Raw genomic sequence first — 22,293 nt, 5'->3', positions numbered from 1 at the left:
ATGTGCATTTAAATACATAAAATTTAATAGCCCCAACCATGCAATAAAATATAGTCCTACTGAAAGGGAAGCTGTGGTTCTAAAAATTAGCACTGTCTGTTTTTATTTAAATTTCTTTATTTAAAAAAATGTCCTCGCTGGCATTCCCTTTCCCTCACATTGTCCCTGTTGCAGGATGTGAGCATGTGTTGTTATCATCTCAATGCCTGTTCCCAGTGCAAAGTCACTCTCTTAATTATGAACAAGACTTTTCTGCCTGTGATAGGGCCTGACACCTGCTCTTTGCACTCACCAACTCATATGATCCTCATATGGCCATGGTCTTGCTTGCAAGCTCAGGTGTGAGGTAATTTGTTCACCGCTTCATGTGAAGTGCCAAAACATGACTCTTTTTAAAAAAAACAAAAAAAAAAAAACAATCTGTCCCACCTTCAGTGCTAGAAACCTCTTCCCTGGTATGCCACAATTGGCGGGGGGGGGGGGGGGGGGGGGGGGGATCGGATCTTCTCATCCTTATTGGAACTATATTAGCATAACATCTTCTATGCTGTCATATGGAGATGGATGGTAAAGCACCAAGGGCTGTGTTAAGCCAACTCAGGCCATGATGCCACTGTCACCAGTCCTGGGAGACAAACCGGAGTGCTCCCATGGGTGTGGGGGACTCCAGGTCAAGCAATGTGCAGCAATAGAGGGGGCACTAGACTACTAAAGGCTAGGCTAGGTGTCTTGTGTCTTGTTGAGTCACTGTTGATGTTCAAGTCTAGTTTGAGTTGCTTTGTGCACTGACGTTTGCACTTAAGTGGAAACTTTAACCAAGCTCTGCATTGCACTTACCAAACTATTTGATACATATTGTAATTTGTACATATGTTTTAATTTAGGACAATGGCATTTAGATAATGCAATAAGACTTCTGTTCTCTCTGTGGATGAATATGTTTTCGTGTTTGTCTCTAAAAAGCCAAGGCATCTCCTACTGCTGTAAAAGAACCCCACCTGGCATGTCTGTTGATTCACACTGTTGGCTGGTAATGTGGACAAAAATGTTATCATTGACTCTCATCCCACCACACATCTTGTGTTGTCATTTTGTTGTGCATGTTGGTTAATTTTTACAAGGCTTATGTTTGTTCAGGCAGATTCAGATGGATTGCTCACAATTTATTAATAAATGGCCAAATTTGATGTAAACAGCTTTAAAAAAACACAACAAAAACAATTCAGCTGATTGCACCACATACAAGTCTTGTAAACACTACACAGGACATGTGCTCTTCCATTTTACCCATGTACACTAGACTTAACGTGTTAATAAAATGATAATGGATACCATCACTACAGATGATAACCTTTTAACAACATTTGCCTTGCAAATTGGTCGGGATGTTGTTGGTGAGACATTTAGTTTGTTGCAGATTGTTTTACATCACCTTAAATAAAGTACTCTCCTTTTGATTTCTGGTTTATTTTGAAAGAGTAACGCATTAACCAACCCAAGCGTATTTCTGCAAATATTTTATTTCAGAAAGATGTGAATGACTTATTTTGTATTTATAATTTGTATTGTTTATGTTCTGTAACCTGGTTTTGTTTGCCAATTCTGCTCTCTGTTTATTGTACTAGCTTGTGTTAGTCACTCAACAGCCGCAGCACAAATGACGCAGGCGTCATTGTGTGCTGCTGCCATGATTCATCTAGCATCAATGTTATGTACGATGTCATGATTTCTTAGGTGTATAGTAACTACTGCTTTAATGAATTTTGGAGAGATGCTGATGAAAATCTGCAAACGTGAATCTGCAAAAAAAGAAGAGAAAAAAAAGGGATGTTCTAATTGAGTTTGTACGTATTTTTATGATGGCCTAACCAATGTCATGTTTTGCCACCACTCTCACCAAAGTGCTTGTTCAAAAGAAAGCAGATGGACGACTAACACCTGTTCTGCAATGGACTACCACTCTCATGTTTGTGTCTGAAAGAAAACTCCTTTGAAACTGATGTCAATGTTTGCCAAATGACCACTCTGCTTCTTTTACATTTCCCATTGTGTGTCTGGAGTAAGGTGATTATCTTGAATTTTATATCCTGTGGATTAATACTGGAAGTACAAGATAACCTTAGGTGTAGAAACAGTAGCTTTTCACATTTTATCATGTTTTGATTGAAGACATTTTACATACACTTTAGTCTGCTTGTGTGGTGCAGTTGTACCCAGTTTAAAATAAATGCCTGCCTTAAAAGGTACATCTGCTTTTTTATGTGGCTTTTGTTATACCCATCCATGCAATGCACAAGTGCAACTAAATAAATCAATACAAGTGTAGTACAAAATATTTTGTATTTGCATTTTGCAGACAAATCTTGATCAAGGATTTATATTTCATAGGATTCACTTTTCCAAACTTTCCTTGGAAGAGGCACTGTGTGATACCTGTAATTCTTTGAGGTTAAAAACTATTTTTTAAAAAACATGTAAATCTACATATTCTTGTTTCGTTAACAATAATGTGCTGAGCTAGAGTGTAATAATGCTTGCATCAGTATGGTCATGCTGCCAGCTTTGTGCCCTGCAAGACAAACGGGTAATATTTAAGCTTGTAGTGAAAGTTAAAGTGAGATTTCACACTGCCCTTTTATACAGTTTAAGAACATTGTATCTAAACATTGACTCACTGTAACAAATGCTTGCCTCCAATTTAAACATCTTAACAAAAAAAAAAAAAACCAAGACTTTAAGCTGACATGGACTTTGGCCTTGTTTGGTTATTGGTAAATGGAATACATAGAAAAAGCACCAATTTCATTTTAGGAAGGGGCTGATATGCATAAATGTAAAATTAAACTGCCAAAATTGTACACTTGTAGTGTCATATACAGTCAGTGTCATCTCCGGTACAAGGCTGCTTTAAAGCAAATGCAGTGTAATCCATTTAACAACTGTGACATTTTTAAATCTTATCAATCTCCCTCGTCTGTCAGGTAACTGTATATGCATACAATGTGCATCGTTCACGGATACTGTCACGTATGCATATCAACCCAGAACTATTATAGTCCACTATATTCTTGGATTCCAAGCATGCCCGAAGAGAAGTAATTTCCATTTTGCTCAGTAAGCTCTCTGCAAGCATTCAGGTGAAATGGATGTATGTGCCATTCAACACCGCTAACAGAGGAAGCAACAGCTGACAGGAATTCATTAAAAAAAAATGTGATGGTGTGCTACGTAAAGAAATATTACAACACTGTAATGCCATCCATGGAGTCATGACAGAATAATCACAGGATGGGTGGTCAGTGCCTTCACTCTTGTGCTTGGTGTGACTCCACACCGGTGTGTCCGCTTGTGATAAGACTAGGTCACTTGTCAGAGGCGCGAATGTAGACCAGAGAGGACAGCAGCAGCAACTCTGGTGGCTTGTATAGCAGGATCAGATTGTCACTCCTCAGACCGTCATAGTGCATCCAGCAGCCGTCTATCTGGAAGGCTGCAGAGTAGTGATGCTCCTCTTTGTTGAAGAGTGTGGCGCCCTCTAGTAAGTACCTGTGGAGAAAAAGAGTTAATACCGTTTTCTTCATACTGTCCAGGATACTCAAAAGTAAAAAAAAGAAACAAATGTACGTAAATTCAGTGCTAGATGTCATATATAACTATTTTTTTAATCTTGTTTTTCAACTGAGAAATATTTTTTAAATTAACTTTCTTCTTGTTTGCCGATGTGGAGAAAGTCATCTTGCTTTTGCATTTCTTATTGCTTAGACTACTAGCAGTTTTCCTGCCTCAGTTATGTCTCTATTCTCCAACTTATACAAACTAAACACAGCAGCTAAGATTATTTGTGTAACAGAAAAACTGGATTTTATTAGATTTCCATTTACTGTGGTGGCTTGAGGCTTGCACTACGGTGTGGCTAAAGCATGGAACTGTATACCAAGCCAATAGAAACACTGTGGAGAGCTCCCTACCTGTGCTGGCAGAGAGCCAGATGGTAAGGAACATAGGACAGTTCCTCTGACTTCCACTGCTGCATGTTGAGAATGACAAAGGGTGGGGGTCCATGGCAGAAAACTCTCTGAGAGAACTCCCGTAGACCATCACACCTGTTAAAAAACATAAGGATCACTTTTTGAAGGAAGTGATGTACGACTGAACCGAAATAGAAGATGACAAACACCCTCCTCATGTCTCACCCCAGTTCTGAGCAGAGCAGGAGCTTGGGGCAGAAGAACTCGTCCACGGCTGATTGAATGGGGTCTCTGTGAGGCAGCTCATGAGGTGGGCTAGAGGAAGGTCATAGGAGTGAAATCACAAGATATGAAAATCACGTAAACCATCCAACAACACTTTGGGAACTAGAACTGACCTACTTTGTAAAAAGAAAACAAGTACAAAGACAATTCAACACTGCAGAACAACACTAGATGAAGACTGGCACAACCCTGGTCTAAGCCCTGACACACCGAATCTCTGCTAATGTTCACAGAAGGAAGCTGGGAAAACCTGCATCAAGTTCCCTTTGTAGCATCAGGATAGCACACTGCCTGTATGCAGTATACCTGATGTTGATTGTGGTCTTGATGAACTCCTGGAAGCGGGCTGGGCAGCACCAGTTAGTGCAAAGACTCTCCTGCATAGTGGACATGAGGTTATCCAGGTTTTCTGTGAAGTTCTCATGCTCATTCCCGAACAGGTCAATCTCCAGGGCCGCCTGGTGGATCTCAGAGCGATACTGTCTTTTAGACATCCTGTCCCAGATCCACAGAATCTTCACTGTGGTGTAGTCACAGGAGTCCATCAGGTGGAGGAAATGCTCCACAAAATGTTTGCCCAGGAAGACTGCCAGCTCCCTGGGAAAGCCCTGGTTGTCCCGCAGAATCACATACAGGATCATGAGAAAGCCGTCAATGGTGCAAGTGTTTTTAAGGTTGATTTTGACGTACAGAGGGGTGCAGGATATGGCCTTCCGTCCTGCCTTGATGGTAAAGACGCCACCCCACGGGAGCACAGGCCTCCAGAAGGAGCGGTCCTCTTCGTCATTGTTGTTTATGGAGGCACGGATTTCTTCAAATAGCGTCTTCGACCTAAAGAGACACACATGAGTTAGCAGATGAGCTGGTTTGAACGCTGATGGACATGGACTGTATAATTTTAAGAGACGGCGGCGTTACCACTAGCGTTAATAGAGGCTACGCAAACAGACGTAAGTTAGCTTGCAATAACAAAACAAGCCACGCATTGACCAGTATTGCCCAGTTGTCCTCCAGGGAATACACATAGCCCAAAAGCACATCTTAACAAAATTAGCAGCGGCTATGAATTTACCTTTCGAAGAGGAGTTTGTTCTCGGTGTTTGATATTAGCGTTTGGAGGTCTTCGTTGTCGCTCAAAACACAGAATCCACTCTCCATAGCTCTCTGTGTTTCTTCATGTCTTCACTTACATCGGACTTAAAGCCAGATATCAGAGTATAGTATTTTCTAGCACTTTCTGGTGAGTACCTGAATGGTGATGAATCAAAACGATCCCGATCAAACGTCAAATTGGGCCCATATAAACACAGCTGTGTTTTTTGTGACGGATAATCTAAGCGGTGTGTAAATACAGTGCTGCCCTCTGCTGATCCTCGGCGTAATTACGTCCTCTGAAGTCCCGCCCACTCACCCACCCTCCCGTGGGTGGTGTAGCAAAACTGGGAATGCTATTGGCTTTGAGGTTCTTCTAACGTGTGGTAGTAGGTATATGATTGGCTGTCAGTGTTAACAGTCTGCCAATAGCCCCGCCCAGAGCCGTACTTCTCCGTCGTCATGCCCGTCATGCCCAGCAGCGACGCTACGTTTTACGCTCGCCGCAATTCCTGAAAGTTAATACGCTCTCTTTCGGCGGTAGCGCTTTATTTGCCATAAACTTAACTTTTTGACACTACTCGCCGCGCTCCTCTCGTCAGGCAGTGAGTGTGCCGCAGACACACCAGCACCCCTACAACACGGACTTTCAGCACCAAAAGATGTCGGCTCAGATCATTAGTGGGAAAGAGGTTTCGGCGTAAGTATCATATTGTATCCAGCACGTTTGTGGATGCTCACATAACCGAGTTGGTTTAAGTTACTAGCCTGAAGAAACGTGTCTGTTTACTGGCTAACTAACGTTAGGCAGCTAACTATCCATCTGATTCACACTTGAGTCACCACTAACTTCTGTACATGATCCAGCCTTATGCATATTTTCCATGCAACTGTTATGTATTTAAAGACACTGGTCTTGCAAGGAGAAAACGATTTTCATAACTCAGTCACTGAATTGGTGGCACATGATGCTATCCACGTGAATGAAGTGTGCCAGCGGTTTTCACTATTAACGTTACTTGTGGATAACCAGCTATGAAATCACAGTGGACTCTTTCTCAAGTTTGCATGGGATATTTGTTTTCTTACAGTTGCGTAGATGGGTCTAAGTCATATATGTCTAAATGTTTTTTCACTAAATGTAATGACTTTTGTCTGTGAAATTTACAATTTGACGGTAATTCATAAGGTTGGATCATTCAAAACTGGATGGTTGCAAGTCGTGCAGCATTATGTAAGAAGCTGTGGTGATATGATCTTTGTCCTATTGGTCCAGTGTTCTCAAGTGGTGAGACTGACAGTGGTGAAACTTTTTTCTAATCCTGCATTTGTCACTGTTTTCATATTTGAGTACAATCTGCAAATGCATTTCTTATGTTTTTAATACTTTTGAATTAATCCAAATATTGGTTATTACCAAAAGTTTGGGCAGGGGGAGGCAGGTGTAAGAGCAAACTATATTTGGCAAAGAGACAACGAAGTGCAGTACATTTAGTTGCATGTGCTTGTCACAAGACATGGCAGCCTGCACCCTGTTAACTGCCCCTCACAGTACTCATTCGTTCAATTATTTAATGCAACACAAATCGCAGATCTGCTGGGCCTTCAGCAGGAGGCTATACATTTATTATCGCTGAAGTTTGACGAAAGCTGACATGCCATTGATTTAATCTGGACAAGTGATTTGTATGAATGTACATACATTGTTTAGGCAAGGCAACTTCATTTCTAGGTGAAAGATTTACAATTTTTAAAAATGCCAAAGTTCAGTCAATACAAGAGAAAAACATTTAAAAGTTAAACTATTTTTTTTATTTAAACCATTTTAAATCGAGTGAAAATAAAAGATGGAAGAACACAGCAACCCTCCCCCATTTAGAACAATAACTGTCGATGTAAATTAAGAAAAATTTAAAAAAAATCTAAATAATGCTATTTAAATGCAAAGCATAGTTTGTTTTTTGTTTTTTAGCTATTACTGGGTAGAGTAGGCTGAGTAAAATAGAAAGGCTTTGAGCTTTTATTAGAATATGACCTTTGTTAATCAGTGACCTCAAATTAAGATCTACATGCCATTTTATGAGCTGCCATTGTGATTGTGGATTGCTGTGCAATATGTTATAATGATTGTTTTTATGAAGTCTGGCGATGATGTATATTTTTATTGTTTATCCCTGGGTGAAAAAATAAAAAGCAGCATAGTGCAGGTCATATGTAAAACAAATCTACCTAAATAACAAAGTTTAAATAGCAAGTCTAAGTTTTATATTATTTATTTACATGTTATGTATTAAAATATGTATTTTGTCATTGTTTTCCTCTGCATCCTAACCTTTAGAAGGGCTGAAATGTTATTGTCTTTGTCTTATGCCTGGTGTTTGTAATGGGAAATGAAAGCATTAACATCATCCATGGTTTTGATTAAGGATTTCAGAGGATGCTATGAACCTTTGGACAAACATTTTAGAATATAAAACACTAGTTTTGCCACAGACACCAGGCCACAAACACTGTTAAGTCTGTTGTCCCTCCATTGTTCCATGCATCCATAATCAATAGTAATCACATGGTGCATCCCATCACCACTGCCAATGAAGTTCATGTGATGCATAAAGACTGTGTGATAAACACAAACAGTCTGTGTAGATTTTTCAGTAGCTCTGTTCTTTTTCTCAGGTCAATAAAGCTGATTAGTTGTGTGATTGTGTGAATAGAACACAAAAGAAATGCAATCAGAGTTGAGCTTTGTTAAGACAGACATGATAAATCTTAAAATAGATTCTAATCACTCTGAGTTAAAGTCCAGTAACTTTGTGTCCCTGTTGTCTGTCTTATCTTTGATTGGTTGACTTTGCTTAATCTATGTGTTATGGGAACAGTTGAGCTAAAAGTGCTATAACCAAACCATTAAACGTATAACAATAAAGATAAGGACCTGGCTCTGCAATGAAAATGATTACCGATTTCACAATGAGATAGCCAGATGTCACGTATTTGGGCAGAAAATCTGTAACCAAAGGAAAGAAAAGAATTTGGCCTGTGGCTTGAGCACCGTAGGTCCTATCCCTTTCCTATTTTAATGGTGCACCTGTCACTGCATAGAGATAAAAAAATACAGCTGGGTTTTATTCTGTTGTGTTGTGTTCTCAGGCAGGTCAGGGAGCGTCTAAAGAAGGATGTGGAGCAGATGAAGCTTCAGGACCCCAACTTCAGACCTGGTCTAGTAGTTTTACAGGTAAATATAAGACGTGTAAAGCTCATTTTGTGGATGTTTTGTTCACTAGTTTTGCCCCTGCATGGATAGTCATACAGACATGCAAAGTGATGCTGTGTGTCTTTGCAGGTTGGAGACCGCGATGATTCAAACCTGTACATCAGCATGAAGTTGAAGGCAGCAGCAGAGGCAAAAAGACCTTTTTTTAATTATTTCTTTTTTTTATATTCAAGGGATTTATACACAGTATGTACACCATACTTCTACTGTACACTTTATGGCCTAATCTTTTCTTCTTTGTATACAGATTGGAATAAATGCCACACATATGAGACTTCCCAAGACTGCAACAGAAGAGGAGGTGAGACTGGATTTGAAGTATTAGCATAGCCCAGTCTTTTATTTGTCTATTTGTGGGGTGGCGCAGTGGATAAGGCGCATCTACCAATTTCCAAGCAGTTAACCTCCCGAGGTGTGCAACCTCTGACATGCCCACAGATCCCTAAATTTCACAGCTGATGTTTTAAAACTCAACATGGTTGTGGGATATGGGGTGCTATTGGTGCCATAACGAAACAAGGTTTCGTAAATGACAAACCGAAAGTACCTGAGGGGTAAAAGCTCTCTGTCTGTCTGTAGGTTCTTCACAGTATCACAGAGGTGAATGAGAACTCGTCTGTCCATGGCCTCATCGTGCAGCTGCCATTAGATTCTATCCACAAGATGGACACAGAGAAGGTCACCAACGCCGTGGCCCCAGAGAAGGATGTTGATGGGTAGGCACAAAAAAAAAATCTCACTCGGTCATATTAATTGTTAGAATTCCTTAAAGGAGCTGTATGTGAAATTCACTGCCACTAAGTGTTGCACTGGAGCACCAGCGCCTCGTAAAAAAACAAATGGGTGCCATGGCCCACCAGACTCCATTGAGGGAAAAACTGGAATTTAACCTTGCAGATCATCATAAAATACACTTAATTCCAACTGGACCGAAACAAAATAAAACTCACAAACACCGTCTTTGTTAGTCTTTCCAGTGTTCCAACAATCACCAGCTCTGGTGTAGTCTAAACAAACCATAAATCACTGAAATATTCTGGCTCTATGCCTCAGCGGGTAACTGTGAAACGGGCTGCAATGGCTACAATTTAATCCTTGCAGACAAATGCACCCGTCAAAGTAGCCTACATCCACTGAAAGTGCAACATGAGACATTATGGAAAGGATCCCTAGAGAGACCTTTTTAGACCAGCCACTAGACTGTTGAAAAAATAATTGTACCAAGAGGATCATTGTTGAACACACTTCATTCAAGCTGGACAGGAACAAAACAAAACTCACCAAAACTGGCGTTAGATGACAATACAAACATCCATTGTATATGTAAAGCTTCACAGCTTGGGTGTCACATGCACTAACGTGCACGAGCGCCCAGACTGGCTACCAAAAAAAAGAGATGAAGATGAAGAAGTTTGAATGACAACACACAAACTCAGAGGGAGGGAATGTTCAGAATCTCATTTACAGAACCTTTAATTTGCAGTGTTCAATGTGTTCCGGGCTGTTTACAGACTGACCAGCATAAATGCGGGGAAGCTGTCTCGTGGGGACCTGGGTGACTGCTTCATCCCCTGCACACCGAATGGCTGCATGGAGTTAATCAGACAGACTGGTAAATGCAACAACTGACACCCTGAAACATCTGTTGGCCAGCAAATCAGTGTCTGTGCTGCACAATAATAATAATATGACAAAGAACTGAATAAGGCCAAAATGAATTGACGGCCCGACCGCTTCTCTGCAGGTGTGTCTGTGGCAGGGAAGAGAGCGGTAGTGATTGGGCGCAGTAAGATTGTGGGTGCACCGATGCATGACCTGCTGCTGTGGAACCACGCCACCGTCACCACCTGCCACTCTAAAACCGCTGATCTCCCTGGAGAGGTAAAAGAGTAACACCTTCACCCAACCCAGCAATACAGTCTCAGGATAGCATTGGTTGGTGATGACATATTGGGAATTAAAGATCTCTGCTGCCCTTGTGTGGCATAAACAATAACAACATGTCTTGCCAGATTTTGAAAATGACTACTAACTCTCATAAAATGAATGTCCACCAAGCCTAGCACCATTGTTACACATGGTAGTCTTCTATTCCTAAAACATTCATGTCCATTGCTGTTTCTGTCCAGGTGGGCAAAGCAGACATCCTGGTTGTCGGCATCGGAAAAGCAGAGATGGTGAAAGGAGAGTGGATCAAGAAGGGAGCGGTGGTCATCGACTGTGGCATCAACCACATACCAGGTTGGACTCTGCACTCTCCTGAAGCTTTTCAGTCTACTTTGGAGGTTAATCAGTTGAAGTCATAGGGGATTGTGTGGTATTTAACTCTTTTTCTTTGGATTCAGATGAGACTAAACCAAGCGGGAAGCGGGTGGTGGGCGATGTCCACTACGCCTCAGCCAAGGAGCAGGCCGGCTTCATCACCCCTGTACCCGGTGGTGTAGGACCCATGACTGTGGCCATGCTGATGGCGGTAAGGTCAATGCGGAGACTGCATCCTGAGCTGAATTTAATGTTTGCATTAATTGAGCTTTTTCAGAAAGTGTCAGGGGCGTGTTGTATACATCACAGTAATTATCAGACCTGACGAATAAATATTATTAATTCATGATTAAATCTGCTCTTTGAGTTATTTTGTCACGATTTGCTTCAGTGCTGCAGCAAGTGCATTTTTATTGCAGCTTCAAGACATTTTCTTATTTTCACTGCAAGCATAATTTTATTATGTATTAACACAGTATATATGGTTGAAAAAAGACATCAATGAATTATTTCTTTTGTCTGATGTAACCTAGATCTTAAAAGATTGTGTGTGTGTGTGTGTGTGCAGAACACCGTATTGAGTGCAAAGCGTTTCCTGGAGAGCCATCAACCAGGGATGTGGAACATTTCTTACACCAAACTCAGCCTCCAGAAGCCGGTGCCAAGGTTTGTCTCCTTACCTTCCCCCTTCTCTAACCCTAACCCTTTTCTTGATAGTCATGTGCTCCGTTAACTTGTCATGGAAGGATTTGTTAAATTCAATAATCCACAGACGAGCTGGTTTAATGGCTTGCCTCACGTTTGAACAGTGTGCTTACATTGTTGAAGGAAATTGTGTTATTTGAATAATCAGGGCTAAATACCTACCTGTGTTTTGTTTTAATCCAAGCAAACGTATTACTTGCAAAACCTGTGTGTGTTAAGTTAAATCATAAGAAAATATGAAGCACTGATGATATGAAGTATAGTCGAGCACACCAGCATTTAAAAAGACAACAGTCATTCTGCCCTGAACATACAAGAAGATTGACATGACCAGAGTTGTGTTTTTGTGAGGAAGAGGATGAGAGCATCAATACTGGACATTGGAGCCCTGATGCCAGAAAGTAGGGGATAGTTTCGTAGCGTAATGACACACGATGCATACCTCAACATCACACCAATGACAAAGTTCTGTGTCTGAGTTTATTATTAGCCAACCAGAAGCATCACCCAATCAGGAGGATCTTAGTATGAAAGGTTTAAAGACTGATGCCTGGAGAAATGTTGCTATCCTGCATTCTGACTCCAAATCCTTCGTATTCAAGATTTATATTGTACTTTCTACAATCTGAAGAAGAAATTACTTTTTACTAAAGTATTTACGAGTTTCGGTCTTCTGTATGTCAGTGTTAGGTTCCCACGTACCTGATAGCGGTCATTTATTTAACAATAAGTGATTTTGTGCGTTGTCTCTATGAACAGTGACATCGTGATTTCCCGCTCCTGTGTGCCCAAGCCCATCGACCGTCTAGCCAGAGAGGTGGGCCTGCTCTGTGATGAGGTGGAGCTCTATGGCAAGACTAAGGCCAAGGTCCAGCTAAATATCATCAAACGCCTGCAGGCCCAGCCAGACGGCAAATATGTGGTGGTCACTGGGTATGCTGTCAGCACTTTTTATATGCTGTGGGAAAATGTGTTATTTTATACTTTTAAGTTTCAGTTTGTACATAATGATATGCTGACAGTGTCAGAAAAATGTCACCTGCCAAGAGCTGGTTAAGTTGACCTCCAAAAGTCAACTTAAGAAGTCAAATCAGTTTATTATTTACAATATATTTTTTTTCTGTTCTAGAATCTGGCAGTGTGTGATAATTTATTGCTTTACAGTTGATCAATGCTGGGCAAAAACAGTAGCGCTATTTATTATCTTAATAGAATGTTATAAGCAATATAGAACCATTTAATCCAGACTTTTACTTTGCCGAGCAGGTCAATCCATGAAAAGAATTTTATGATTTTATGTGATTTTGTTACTATGTTTGCTGTTAGATGTTGTTACAGTGTATATACTAACATCAACATCCCTACCTGTGTTTGTAATGCTACTTTTTTTCATATCACCTGGCAACTTTACACAGCTAACCAAGTTCATGCTTTGTCGTGCCATGCAGCAGATTTTAAAATGCCAAAGCCAAATTCTATTGTCATTTGGTGCTTGGTTCATCTCTGGCCCTGCTGATGGAGATTTTCTATCTGCAGAATTACACCCACCCCTCTGGGTGAAGGGAAGAGCACCACCACCATCGGCCTGGTCCAGGCCCTGGGAGCCCACATGAAGCTCAATGTGTTTGCTTGTGTCCGACAGCCCTCTCAGGGACCCACGTTTGGCATTAAAGGTGAGCTTTGGAATAATGCACACCCAGTGACTGGTTGCACAGGTGTGCTGGTATGAATCTGTAGTTTTGTCTTCTGTCTACAGGTGGTGCTGCGGGAGGTGGATATTCTCAGGTCATTCCAATGGAAGAGGTACAATGCTGGTTCAAGTTAAAAACTGTGCTGCTTGTATAAGAATACAAATGCTGAATTGCATTTAATTAATTAATTATTTAATTTGTTCATTTTAGTTTAACCTCCATCTCACCGGTGACATTCATGCCATCACTGCTGCCAACAACTTGGTGGCTGCTGCCATCGATGCTCGCATGTTCCACGAGGCTACACAATCTGACAAGGTTGGTACTCCGTTCAGTGATGTATTAAAAAAATCCAACTTTTGCAAGTTAATTAATGGATTGTAACTATTATCATGATCTCTGTGTGCATCTTTAGGCTCTGTATAACCGCTTGGTCCCGCTCAGTGGAGGACAGAGGACATTCTCTCCCATCCAGCTCAACAGACTGAAAGTAAGTGATCGTGTCACAGACTTGTAAGTTTTGACTTGACTCACAGTCCAAAGTACAGCACACATCTGACATTTAAGTTTTCTGCATTTGTTTAGAAACTGGGCATAGAAAAGACGGATCCCTCCGCTCTGACTGAAGAAGAGATCACCCGCTTTGCCCGCCTGGACATGGAACCAAGCTCTGTCACCTGGCAGAGAGGTATGAACACCTGAGACGCCTCATTAAATTTGCTGCATGCATGTGAGTGTATTGACCAGGGATTCTCAGTTTTTAACTGTAACTTATTTTTAAGATCATTTCAGACAGGTGTGCTTGCGTTCGATTGCTAAAAGATACTGACCTTAAATAACCTCGCTTACGCAGGTTAGAAGCACATTAGTAACTTACGCGCCTGGTGCCTGTGATCTATAAATCTCAACTTCCCAGAATAAATAAAAGGTTAAATAAACTAACTAAATAAAGGGTGGACAAAAAAAAGCCAAACACTTAGCTTGGGAGTGTCTCTCAATTAATTCCTCGCATCTTTTTGGTAATTGTTCACATTGATGACATTATTCAATGAAGCTAATGCAAAGTTCACAACAGGGCAACTGCAACACCCCTGCACAACCAGCAGGGATATTACTTACATCAAGTCTAGACTTTGTTTAAAGATAATTTCCACGCCCAAGTAAGGTTTTAATAACTACTTATATGTAGTTTTCTGCATAAGTCCTACTTAAGATCAAAATTGATCATTAGTCAGTTTTATAAATGAGCCCCAGACTTTATATACAGCTAATAAAATGTGGTGGTCCTTGTGTCAAATCAGTGTTGGATACAAATGATCGATTCCTGAGGAAGGTCACAATCGGCCAGTCACCAACTGAGAAGGGACACACGAGAGAGGTAAAGAGATAAGCTCCACATCTATAATACACATGTAATTCATTTAACAACAAAACTAAAGTCCTTGAGGATAGGACTCAAAAAAAAAAGTTAATCTCAGAAAGCAGATTTCAGCGCTTTTAGCTTTTCTGCTTGTGCCAGTCATTGTTGTTAATGATAAGGGGACATTCCCTCTCTCCGTCCTCCAGGCCCAGTTTGACATCACGGTGGCCAGTGAAATCATGGCGGTGCTCGCCCTCACCAGCAGCCTGGCGGACATGCGCCAGCGTCTGGCCAAGATGGTCGTGGCCACCAGCCGCAGCGGACAGCCCATCACCACCGAGGACCTGGTCAGTAGTCTGGAGTCTCCTTCATGACGGGACCTTCTGTATCAAGTATTGTGGAAACCAGCCTCCTATAATGTAATGTATTTCTCTGTAGGGTGTGAGTGGTGCTCTAGCTGTGCTAATGAAGGATGCCATCAAGCCAAACCTGATGCAGACCTTGGAGGTGGGTGAAACACGCGCTTACCTTTACAGTTCCTCTCAAAAGAACTTTACACACCAAAGACCGTGTGAGAGCACCTAGAACTTTAATCAGGTTAGGAACATGTGTGTTTATAGTTTTAGACTAACAAAAAAATCTTACAAGCTTTGAAAGTTCAGATGTTCTGGTTGTTTGTTGTTGTGGCTCCTTTTTATTTTTTGCTAAATCTTTTTGTGATCCAAACCTCGTGTGTGCCAGAGGGGTGACATTGCATTGAGTTATGGGTTTTGTGTCACATGTGTGTTGTCTGAATCCACAGGGAACCCCTGTGTTTGTCCACGCTGGCCCGTTTGCCAACATCGCCCATGGCAACTCCTCCATCCTGGCTGATAAAATAGCGTTGAAGCTGGTTGGACCTGAGGGCTTTGTAGGTAAGCTGAGCTGAGAAAATGTCTCTATCTTGGCATGTTTGCATCAATATTTACTTTTTCATGCCTGATCTGGTACTGCAGTGCTACGGTAGGTGGCAGCAGATGGCAGATATTAGATTCTATTAGATATTTCTCACAGCTGTCATTTTGTTACTGTTCTCTTTGTCTCCCAACCCCTGTCAATTGTTCCCAACAGTGACGGAGGCTGGCTTTGGTGCTGACATTGGCATGGAGAAATTCTTCAACATCAAGTGCCGTTACTCAGGCCTGAGACCCCACGTTGTGGTGCTGGTGGCCACTGTCCGAGCCCTGAAGATGCACGGAGGAGGACCAACAGTGAGTTTGCTCAAGTTTTCCCCTCAGCATCCTAATAACAAAATATTTACTTTAGTGATTTTTATTTAGAAAACAAAAAACATGTGCTTTTACATTTTTTATGTTTAATTTTATGTGATATTTTCATTTCTCCATTGTTAAGTCTGAAGATAACATCAGCACAATAAGTATTTCCTCTGCACAAAACAATGTCTCACCCTCCCTCAGGGAAAGCACACTGCTGGGAGTGTAATTGCAAAGCAATAACTCACCTCTTCATTCATGCAGTTGTTAGCTTCTTAATGATCCTGAACCCAACAGTTGAGGGAAACGGTTCACCTGCTAGAGAATGTGCCCCATGCACAAGGCTAAAGTCTGCAGCCGCCTGGGTTTGCTGTGGCCCTTTGCTGCATGTCACCCCCCTCTCTCTCTCCCCCCTCCCACATTTCCTCTCTCTCTTTTCAGTTGTTCAAATTCACATTACATTTTTTTTTTCTTTTTGTTCAGGTCACTGCTGGGATGCCGCTGCCTAAGGAATACATTGAGGAGGTAATGCATAAACACAGCCTACCAAAGTGTGGTTTTTATTTTAACTTAATCGTGTAAATTAACATCAGGTAATCAACGTTGTGTATTTATTAGGTTTTACCGAGGGCCTAAGACAATTCCGCACGAGGTGCCGCACAGCACCTCAAATTTAAAATCTTTGTTAAAGCAACACCTTTTATAAGCATTATATGTGGACTGAGAATTGCTGCTAACTACCTTCTCATAAGCTTATTTAAACGTGTGTTTGTGTAGAACCTGGAGCTGCTTCAGAAGGGCTGCAGCAACATGAGGAAGCAGATAGAGAATGCACAGCACTTTGGCGTACCAGTGGTGGTGGCGGTCAATGCTTTCAAGTAAGTGATGGATGATAACACAGTAGAAATTGACAAATGATCCATTTCACACACAGATATAGAGAACTTTTATTTATTTTATTTCACTTAAACCTCCACTGTCAATATTGTTTTTATTAATAATGGATCAAATAACCATGTCCAATGTGAAAAGGGTGTCTTTTAGAGATTATCAACCAACTCGGCAGTTAATGCTAATGTTGCTCAATGTCTGCTGGATGTTTACATGCACAAATTTGAGGCTGTCGAATTCCCTCGTTTCCTTTTGGATGAAAGCGTCTGTGTCTGTTGATCTCCAATGCATTTTTGCTGCTCTGACCCCTTCTGCAGGACAGACACTGAGGCCGAGCTGGACTTGGTCTGCACCATGGCCAAAGCTGCCGGAGCCTTCGACGCTGTGCGCTGCTCCCACTGGGCCGAGGGTGGAGCCGGTGCGGTGGCCCTGGGTCAGGCTGTCCAGAGGGCCTCTGGGGCCCCCAGCAACTTCAAGTTCCTCTATGATTTGGAGGTATGGGGTCATTTGCATTTTCTGTTGTTCGTTTTGCTATTCACTAGGTATTTCAAAATTGGTTGAGGTTAAGTATGTGAATGAATTTGCCAGAAAACATTTATGTTATTATATTTGTAAATGTCTGTAAAGGAGAATAAAAATGTCAGCCATACTTAGGATAAAAAAAAAGTAGTTCACATCCACTGAGAAATGCCCTCTGGCACATGCATCCAGTTGCTCAGAGAAAATGGCCTCCTATATTTGGGCCCTAACATTTTGTTTGTTTGGCGTTAGTGGGCCAACATGTCAATTTAAGGACTACACTGACAGCAGTGTGTATATTGCTAATTCCACTCTAGCTCCCAATTGCTGAAAAGATTCGAATAATCGCCCAGAAGATCTACGGAGCTGATGATATTGAACTTCTCCCAGAGGCTCAACACAAGGTGGAGCTCTACACCAAGCAGGTCAGCATCTCTCCTAGCCGATTAGTTTCTTTCATGTATCTTGTCAGGACTGTTGGCTGTTTTGTTTATCATCATTAGTGAAAGGAGAATACTCTAGTAGGCCCTTTGTAAAAGATCTAACTTTTTTTTCTTTGTTCCCACTTCTCCCCTTAGGGTTTCGGCAATTTGCCAATCTGCATGGCTAAGACTCACCTGTCACTATCTCACGAGGCAGACAAGAAGGGTGTGCCCAAAGGTTTCATCCTGCCAATCAGAGACATCCGAGCCAGTGTGGGCGCTGGCTTTCTGTACCCGCTGGTTGGCACGGTAAGCTTTCATTAATGTCGGAACAAAACTTTAAAAAACCTGTTTGCTTTGCACAGTTTCGCAGCAGATTCACGTCTGGGAGGCATTAAAGGTATCACATCAAAATGTACAAAACTGGATTTTCTGCATTTATGTAGAGAAAAATCCTATTAATAAAAACAAACTGTGACTTGTATTCACTCAACACCGCTGTCTTTCAATATTTTCATTAAAATAATTACCACGCATCGCACATTGTCAGCTTTGTTGTAAACACGCACTGCTGTAATCAGTGTGACAACGTCACGCTTTAAAGGTGATGTTTGTCCAAAACCCAAAGAATGAAAATTAAAACAACAAAACCTCACATTGGCAGAGCTAAAACCAGCAAATACTTTACTTTTTTCCATAATTGATTTAAACAATACATCAGTTGAAAAAGTTGTTTGTATAATAACAATGATAATAATAATACATTAAACAACTAATAATTTCAGCTTTAAATCTAACCCTGCTGTACAGGAGATGCATTTCATTGTCGATGCATTTAAAATTAGTAATAAGTCTCGTGGCATCACCTGAAATTCATCATGTATCTCTGCAGAAGTTGTTTGTGTCTGTTTCTTTTGCTTGGCTCAAAGGCTGCATTGTATGTGTGTACAGTATACCAGAAGTTACCTTTTTTGATATAATGTCTTTTATGATGGGGATTATATAAACCTCTTTCACTTGCTGTTCCTCCTAGATGCCCACAATCCCAGGTCTGCCCACCAGGCCTTGTTTCTACGACATTGACCTTGACCCTGAGACGGAACAGGTCAACGGGCTCTTCTGAAGCAGGGCTCTGCACTGTATGATGGTAAGGAAGGAATACATACAGATGCCAATCTCATACTGGAGTTAGCAGGCTCGGGTGCTAACTGAGCCTTAATGAAATGTGATGTACTAATAACTAGAAACGCTTCGAGCTCATCTGTCGTTTTTTCCCTCTCACTGATATCTGTAAATAATTGATTTGCTTTGCCCAGATGGCTGCTGAAGGGTAAATCAAGAAAATTAATCACAGAACAGTTCATCCCCCTGAGATTGATTGATAGACCTTTTGTAAAGGGGACATGTCCTATTGACAATTCTTACAGCTACGTTGCTCTCTGCACATAAACAAGCCCCACGTGTATTTTCCAGTGGCAATAATAATCCTAGATGCTTAAGTGGCAGATCTGGAGGCTTGTGGTAACTAGTTGTGTATATTTTGTGTTCACTACAAAATGAGCATCTCCTCCAGGCCGTTGACTTTAACAATCCACTGAATTGTGTGTGCTTTGGAAAAAATCTATTACAAAAAAGGTCTGAACATAAAAATAATGCTGCCCTACAAAATGTTTTATATTTTATTTCTGAACAATCTTGTGTCTATTGTCAAATTTCCTATTTTGCCTGTCTTGTTTTCGAACTGAATCCTCTCTAACCTAGCTGGAGCAGTCGCCACTACTGGGAAAGTGTCATGTTGTTGTAAATCAGTGGTCAAATAAAGTGTCCTTGAAGCCACATATCAAACCCATTTCTGAAATGTGAGATGTTTTTTTGTACTGTATTTCTTGAACCTGATCTTAGAAATTACAATTTGCTGTCTGTCACATTATTCTACCACTTCCATGCCTTCCTTTGCAGTCAGTATTAGTTTTATTATTCCCTCAGACCATCAGGATAATGGTCTGACTTTGCCTGTGCGGGTGTACACTTTTCTTATTGAATACTGCCTATAAATGTGAAATGTTTTTTTTTTTTTTAACACGATCAAGAACTGAAAAGATTGACTTTAACATTTATATATAATAATTATATATATTATAATTCACTTTTTACTTTTCTCTTTTAACTGTTGTTGCCTTCTTTCCCCCTCATATTTAAATTATTATTATTATTATTGCACATTAGCCTTTCAGCGCATCATCTAGAGTATACCACATTTCACTGCACACAAATAGGCCTATGTAGTATGTGACAAATACATCTTTGAATCATTTGTACAAGTGCTGCTTGACTGCTGATGCTGTGTGATCACATGCTGGGAACAAACTGCACAAATGCAAAATGACTGTAGAAGGTTTTTCAGCTAAAAATCACACAGTAATCAGGAAATGGCTTCTAAAATGCATTTAATGATAACAATATGGCATTATTTGGGAAATTTTCCTATTTTTAAAGGGGGATATTTCATGTCACTGTTGGTGGGGACAATAAAACAACTCAGCTGGAGATTTTTAGAAATCAAGTGGCTGAAGGTCTGAAAAAGGTAAGCAGCGGACTGAGGCATATGAGGGGAGAGGACATAATCTTTCAAAATATGAAAACCAGATTGGACTCCTAGTAGAGAACAAGAGTTGTTAACAATTTATGTACCAAATACATGGATTAAATGCTAATGGACAGTGGTTGGATTTAATTCTTTTGATCAGAATTATTGCTACCAGTAGTCACTGGATATTAGGGACCATCCCTCCTAAACTCTACCTCCTTGAATTTGATTAAAAACACTACAGGTTTTTGCCTGATTAGCAGAGAAAAGCAAAAATGCAGCAGGTTTTTTCCTCCTGGGAGCAGGGAATGGTCGTCTTAAGATGACTGTTAAGATGGCAAACTAGAAAATAGCACTTTAACACATCCGTTCCGGATGCTACCACTTCAACTGTTTCTGAGGGGAAACCCTATTGCAAGAAAGAAAATAATTCCCCACTCAACCTACCTTGTATGAAAGGTAGAGGTTACAGTGATTGAATTAATTAATTGTTGTCCTTTCATGAAAGACTGTTGAATATAAATCAGTTTCTTGTTGTGTTTAGAAAAACATTCTTGTAAACTGACATGAAAACACATCTACGGTTCACCTTCTGGATAGGAATGAGAACCTGTAGGCTAGAGGATGTAGACTAGGCCTATAGTGGTTATCAGAGTACATGGGGAGGTGGGGGTTGCCCCTGAAACTGATTTTAGGCACATTACTCTAAACTCTGAAAGAATGTATGGGCTTTCTCTTTCCCTCCATCTGCTGTTGTGCTCCTCTACAGGAGAGGAAGAAAGACCTGCACCCGCCCGAACCTCCTCCTTCTGAATGCCTACTTCATATTAGGTTACTTTCTACAGTCACATGGCCTGCTCACTCCCAAGTTACACCAAACATCTATAGTAAAAACTATATCTGTAAACGCTACTCAAGGGTGGATTTTTCCCGCCCCAATAAAATTCTACACCCTTGGTGGCTGATTAGTGTTCTGAGGGGGTTGGCAATTTTTTGCAAAGGTGTGCCACAGACCGTGTAAGTAAGGTAAATCTACCGCGATAGATTAGTCGCCATAAATTTTGTCACTTTTACATGCATGCATTTTGTCGTCAGCTGAAATGTGTTTAATTGATAGAAATATGTAAAACTTCAAAAATTTGAGTGAATGTCATTTGTTGTGTGTTTTTGAAAATATCCACTAACTACACTGGACACTAACTTTTTTTTAAAATAGACATTTATTGGAGAGTAAGATATTGTATGATATGTACTGCCATAAATATTTAACACTGGATGAATCAGACAGCAGTGCTCAGAAAGGTCTAATCAAGGGGTTTTATTTATTTTATTTTATTTATTTTAAGTGTGAGGCGGGACTCCCTAGAGGGGCGTTTCAGGGGAGGCTCAGTGAACAGAAGTGAAACAATATTACATCACTTATTGCATTAGTTATCAAAAGGAGATCACATAAAATAGCCTACATGTGTGAGTTCAGAGATACAGTAGTTTTTGGGAACTGTTTGCCCCCCATCAGAAACTAATAAATGCCTTAGGACTGACCTTTTTTAAAAACTATTTGGTGTAGTCAGAAGTTATGTCAAACAGCAGTATTATGCTACAGTGGGTACGGAAAGTATTCAGACCCCTTTAAATTTTTCACTCTTTGTTTCATTGCAGCCATTTTCCAAAAATCAAAAAAGTTCATTTTATTTCTCAGTAATGTACACTCAGCACCCCATCTTGACAGAAAAAAACAGAAATGTAGAAATTTTTGCAAATTTATTAAAAAAGAAAAACTGAAATATCACATGGTCATAAGTATTCAGACCCTTTGCCGTGACACTCATATTTAACTCAGGTGCTGTCTATTTCTTCTGATCATCCTTGAGATGGTTCTACACCTTCATTTGAGTCCAGCTGTGTTTGATTATACTGATTGGACTTGATTAGGAAAGCCACACACCTGTCTATATAAGACCTTACAGCTCACAGTGCATGTCAG

At 40.7% G+C, this 22,293-nt stretch overlaps 2 protein-coding genes across 2 annotated transcripts; one reads left to right on the top strand and one right to left on the bottom strand.

Moving 5' to 3' along the window:
* Positions 1–2,321: 2,321 nt before the first annotated feature.
* On the bottom strand, positions 2,322–5,619 carry lg11h14orf28 (linkage group 11 C14orf28 homolog). The gene is made up of 5 exons (XM_046061866.1): positions 5,326–5,619; positions 4,560–5,084; positions 4,194–4,283; positions 3,969–4,103; positions 2,322–3,546 (listed from the first exon to the last, which is right to left on the bottom strand). Exons 1-5 carry the CDS (start codon positions 5,409–5,411, stop codon positions 3,363–3,365), a joined length of 1,020 nt encoding a protein of 339 aa, XP_045917822.1. The 5' UTR covers positions 5,412–5,619; the 3' UTR covers positions 2,322–3,362.
* Positions 5,620–5,812: 193 nt separating this feature from the next.
* Positions 5,813–19,571, top strand: mthfd1b (methylenetetrahydrofolate dehydrogenase (NADP+ dependent) 1b). The gene is made up of 27 exons (XM_046061865.1): positions 5,813–6,045; positions 8,496–8,580; positions 8,689–8,748; positions 8,867–8,920; positions 9,199–9,335; positions 10,131–10,231; positions 10,364–10,500; positions 10,749–10,860; positions 10,965–11,092; positions 11,450–11,547; positions 12,346–12,519; positions 13,123–13,259; positions 13,343–13,389; positions 13,488–13,595; positions 13,693–13,767; positions 13,863–13,965; positions 14,579–14,655; positions 14,844–14,984; positions 15,076–15,144; positions 15,440–15,551; positions 15,748–15,887; positions 16,374–16,415; positions 16,668–16,768; positions 17,099–17,276; positions 17,618–17,725; positions 17,879–18,031; positions 18,756–19,571. The coding sequence occupies exons 1-27, from the start codon at positions 6,008–6,010 to the stop codon at positions 18,843–18,845; spliced, it is 2,805 nt and encodes a 934-aa protein (XP_045917821.1). The 5' UTR covers positions 5,813–6,007; the 3' UTR covers positions 18,846–19,571.
* The last annotated feature ends 2,722 nt before the right edge of the window (positions 19,572–22,293 follow it).

Source organism: Micropterus dolomieu, linkage group LG11 (assembly GCF_021292245.1).
Source record: "Micropterus dolomieu isolate WLL.071019.BEF.003 ecotype Adirondacks linkage group LG11, ASM2129224v1, whole genome shotgun sequence".
Taxonomy (NCBI): domain Eukaryota; kingdom Metazoa; phylum Chordata; class Actinopteri; order Centrarchiformes; family Centrarchidae; genus Micropterus; species Micropterus dolomieu.
The sequence above is the reverse complement of the archived record's forward strand: the minus strand, read 5'-3'. Positions and strand labels throughout refer to the sequence as shown.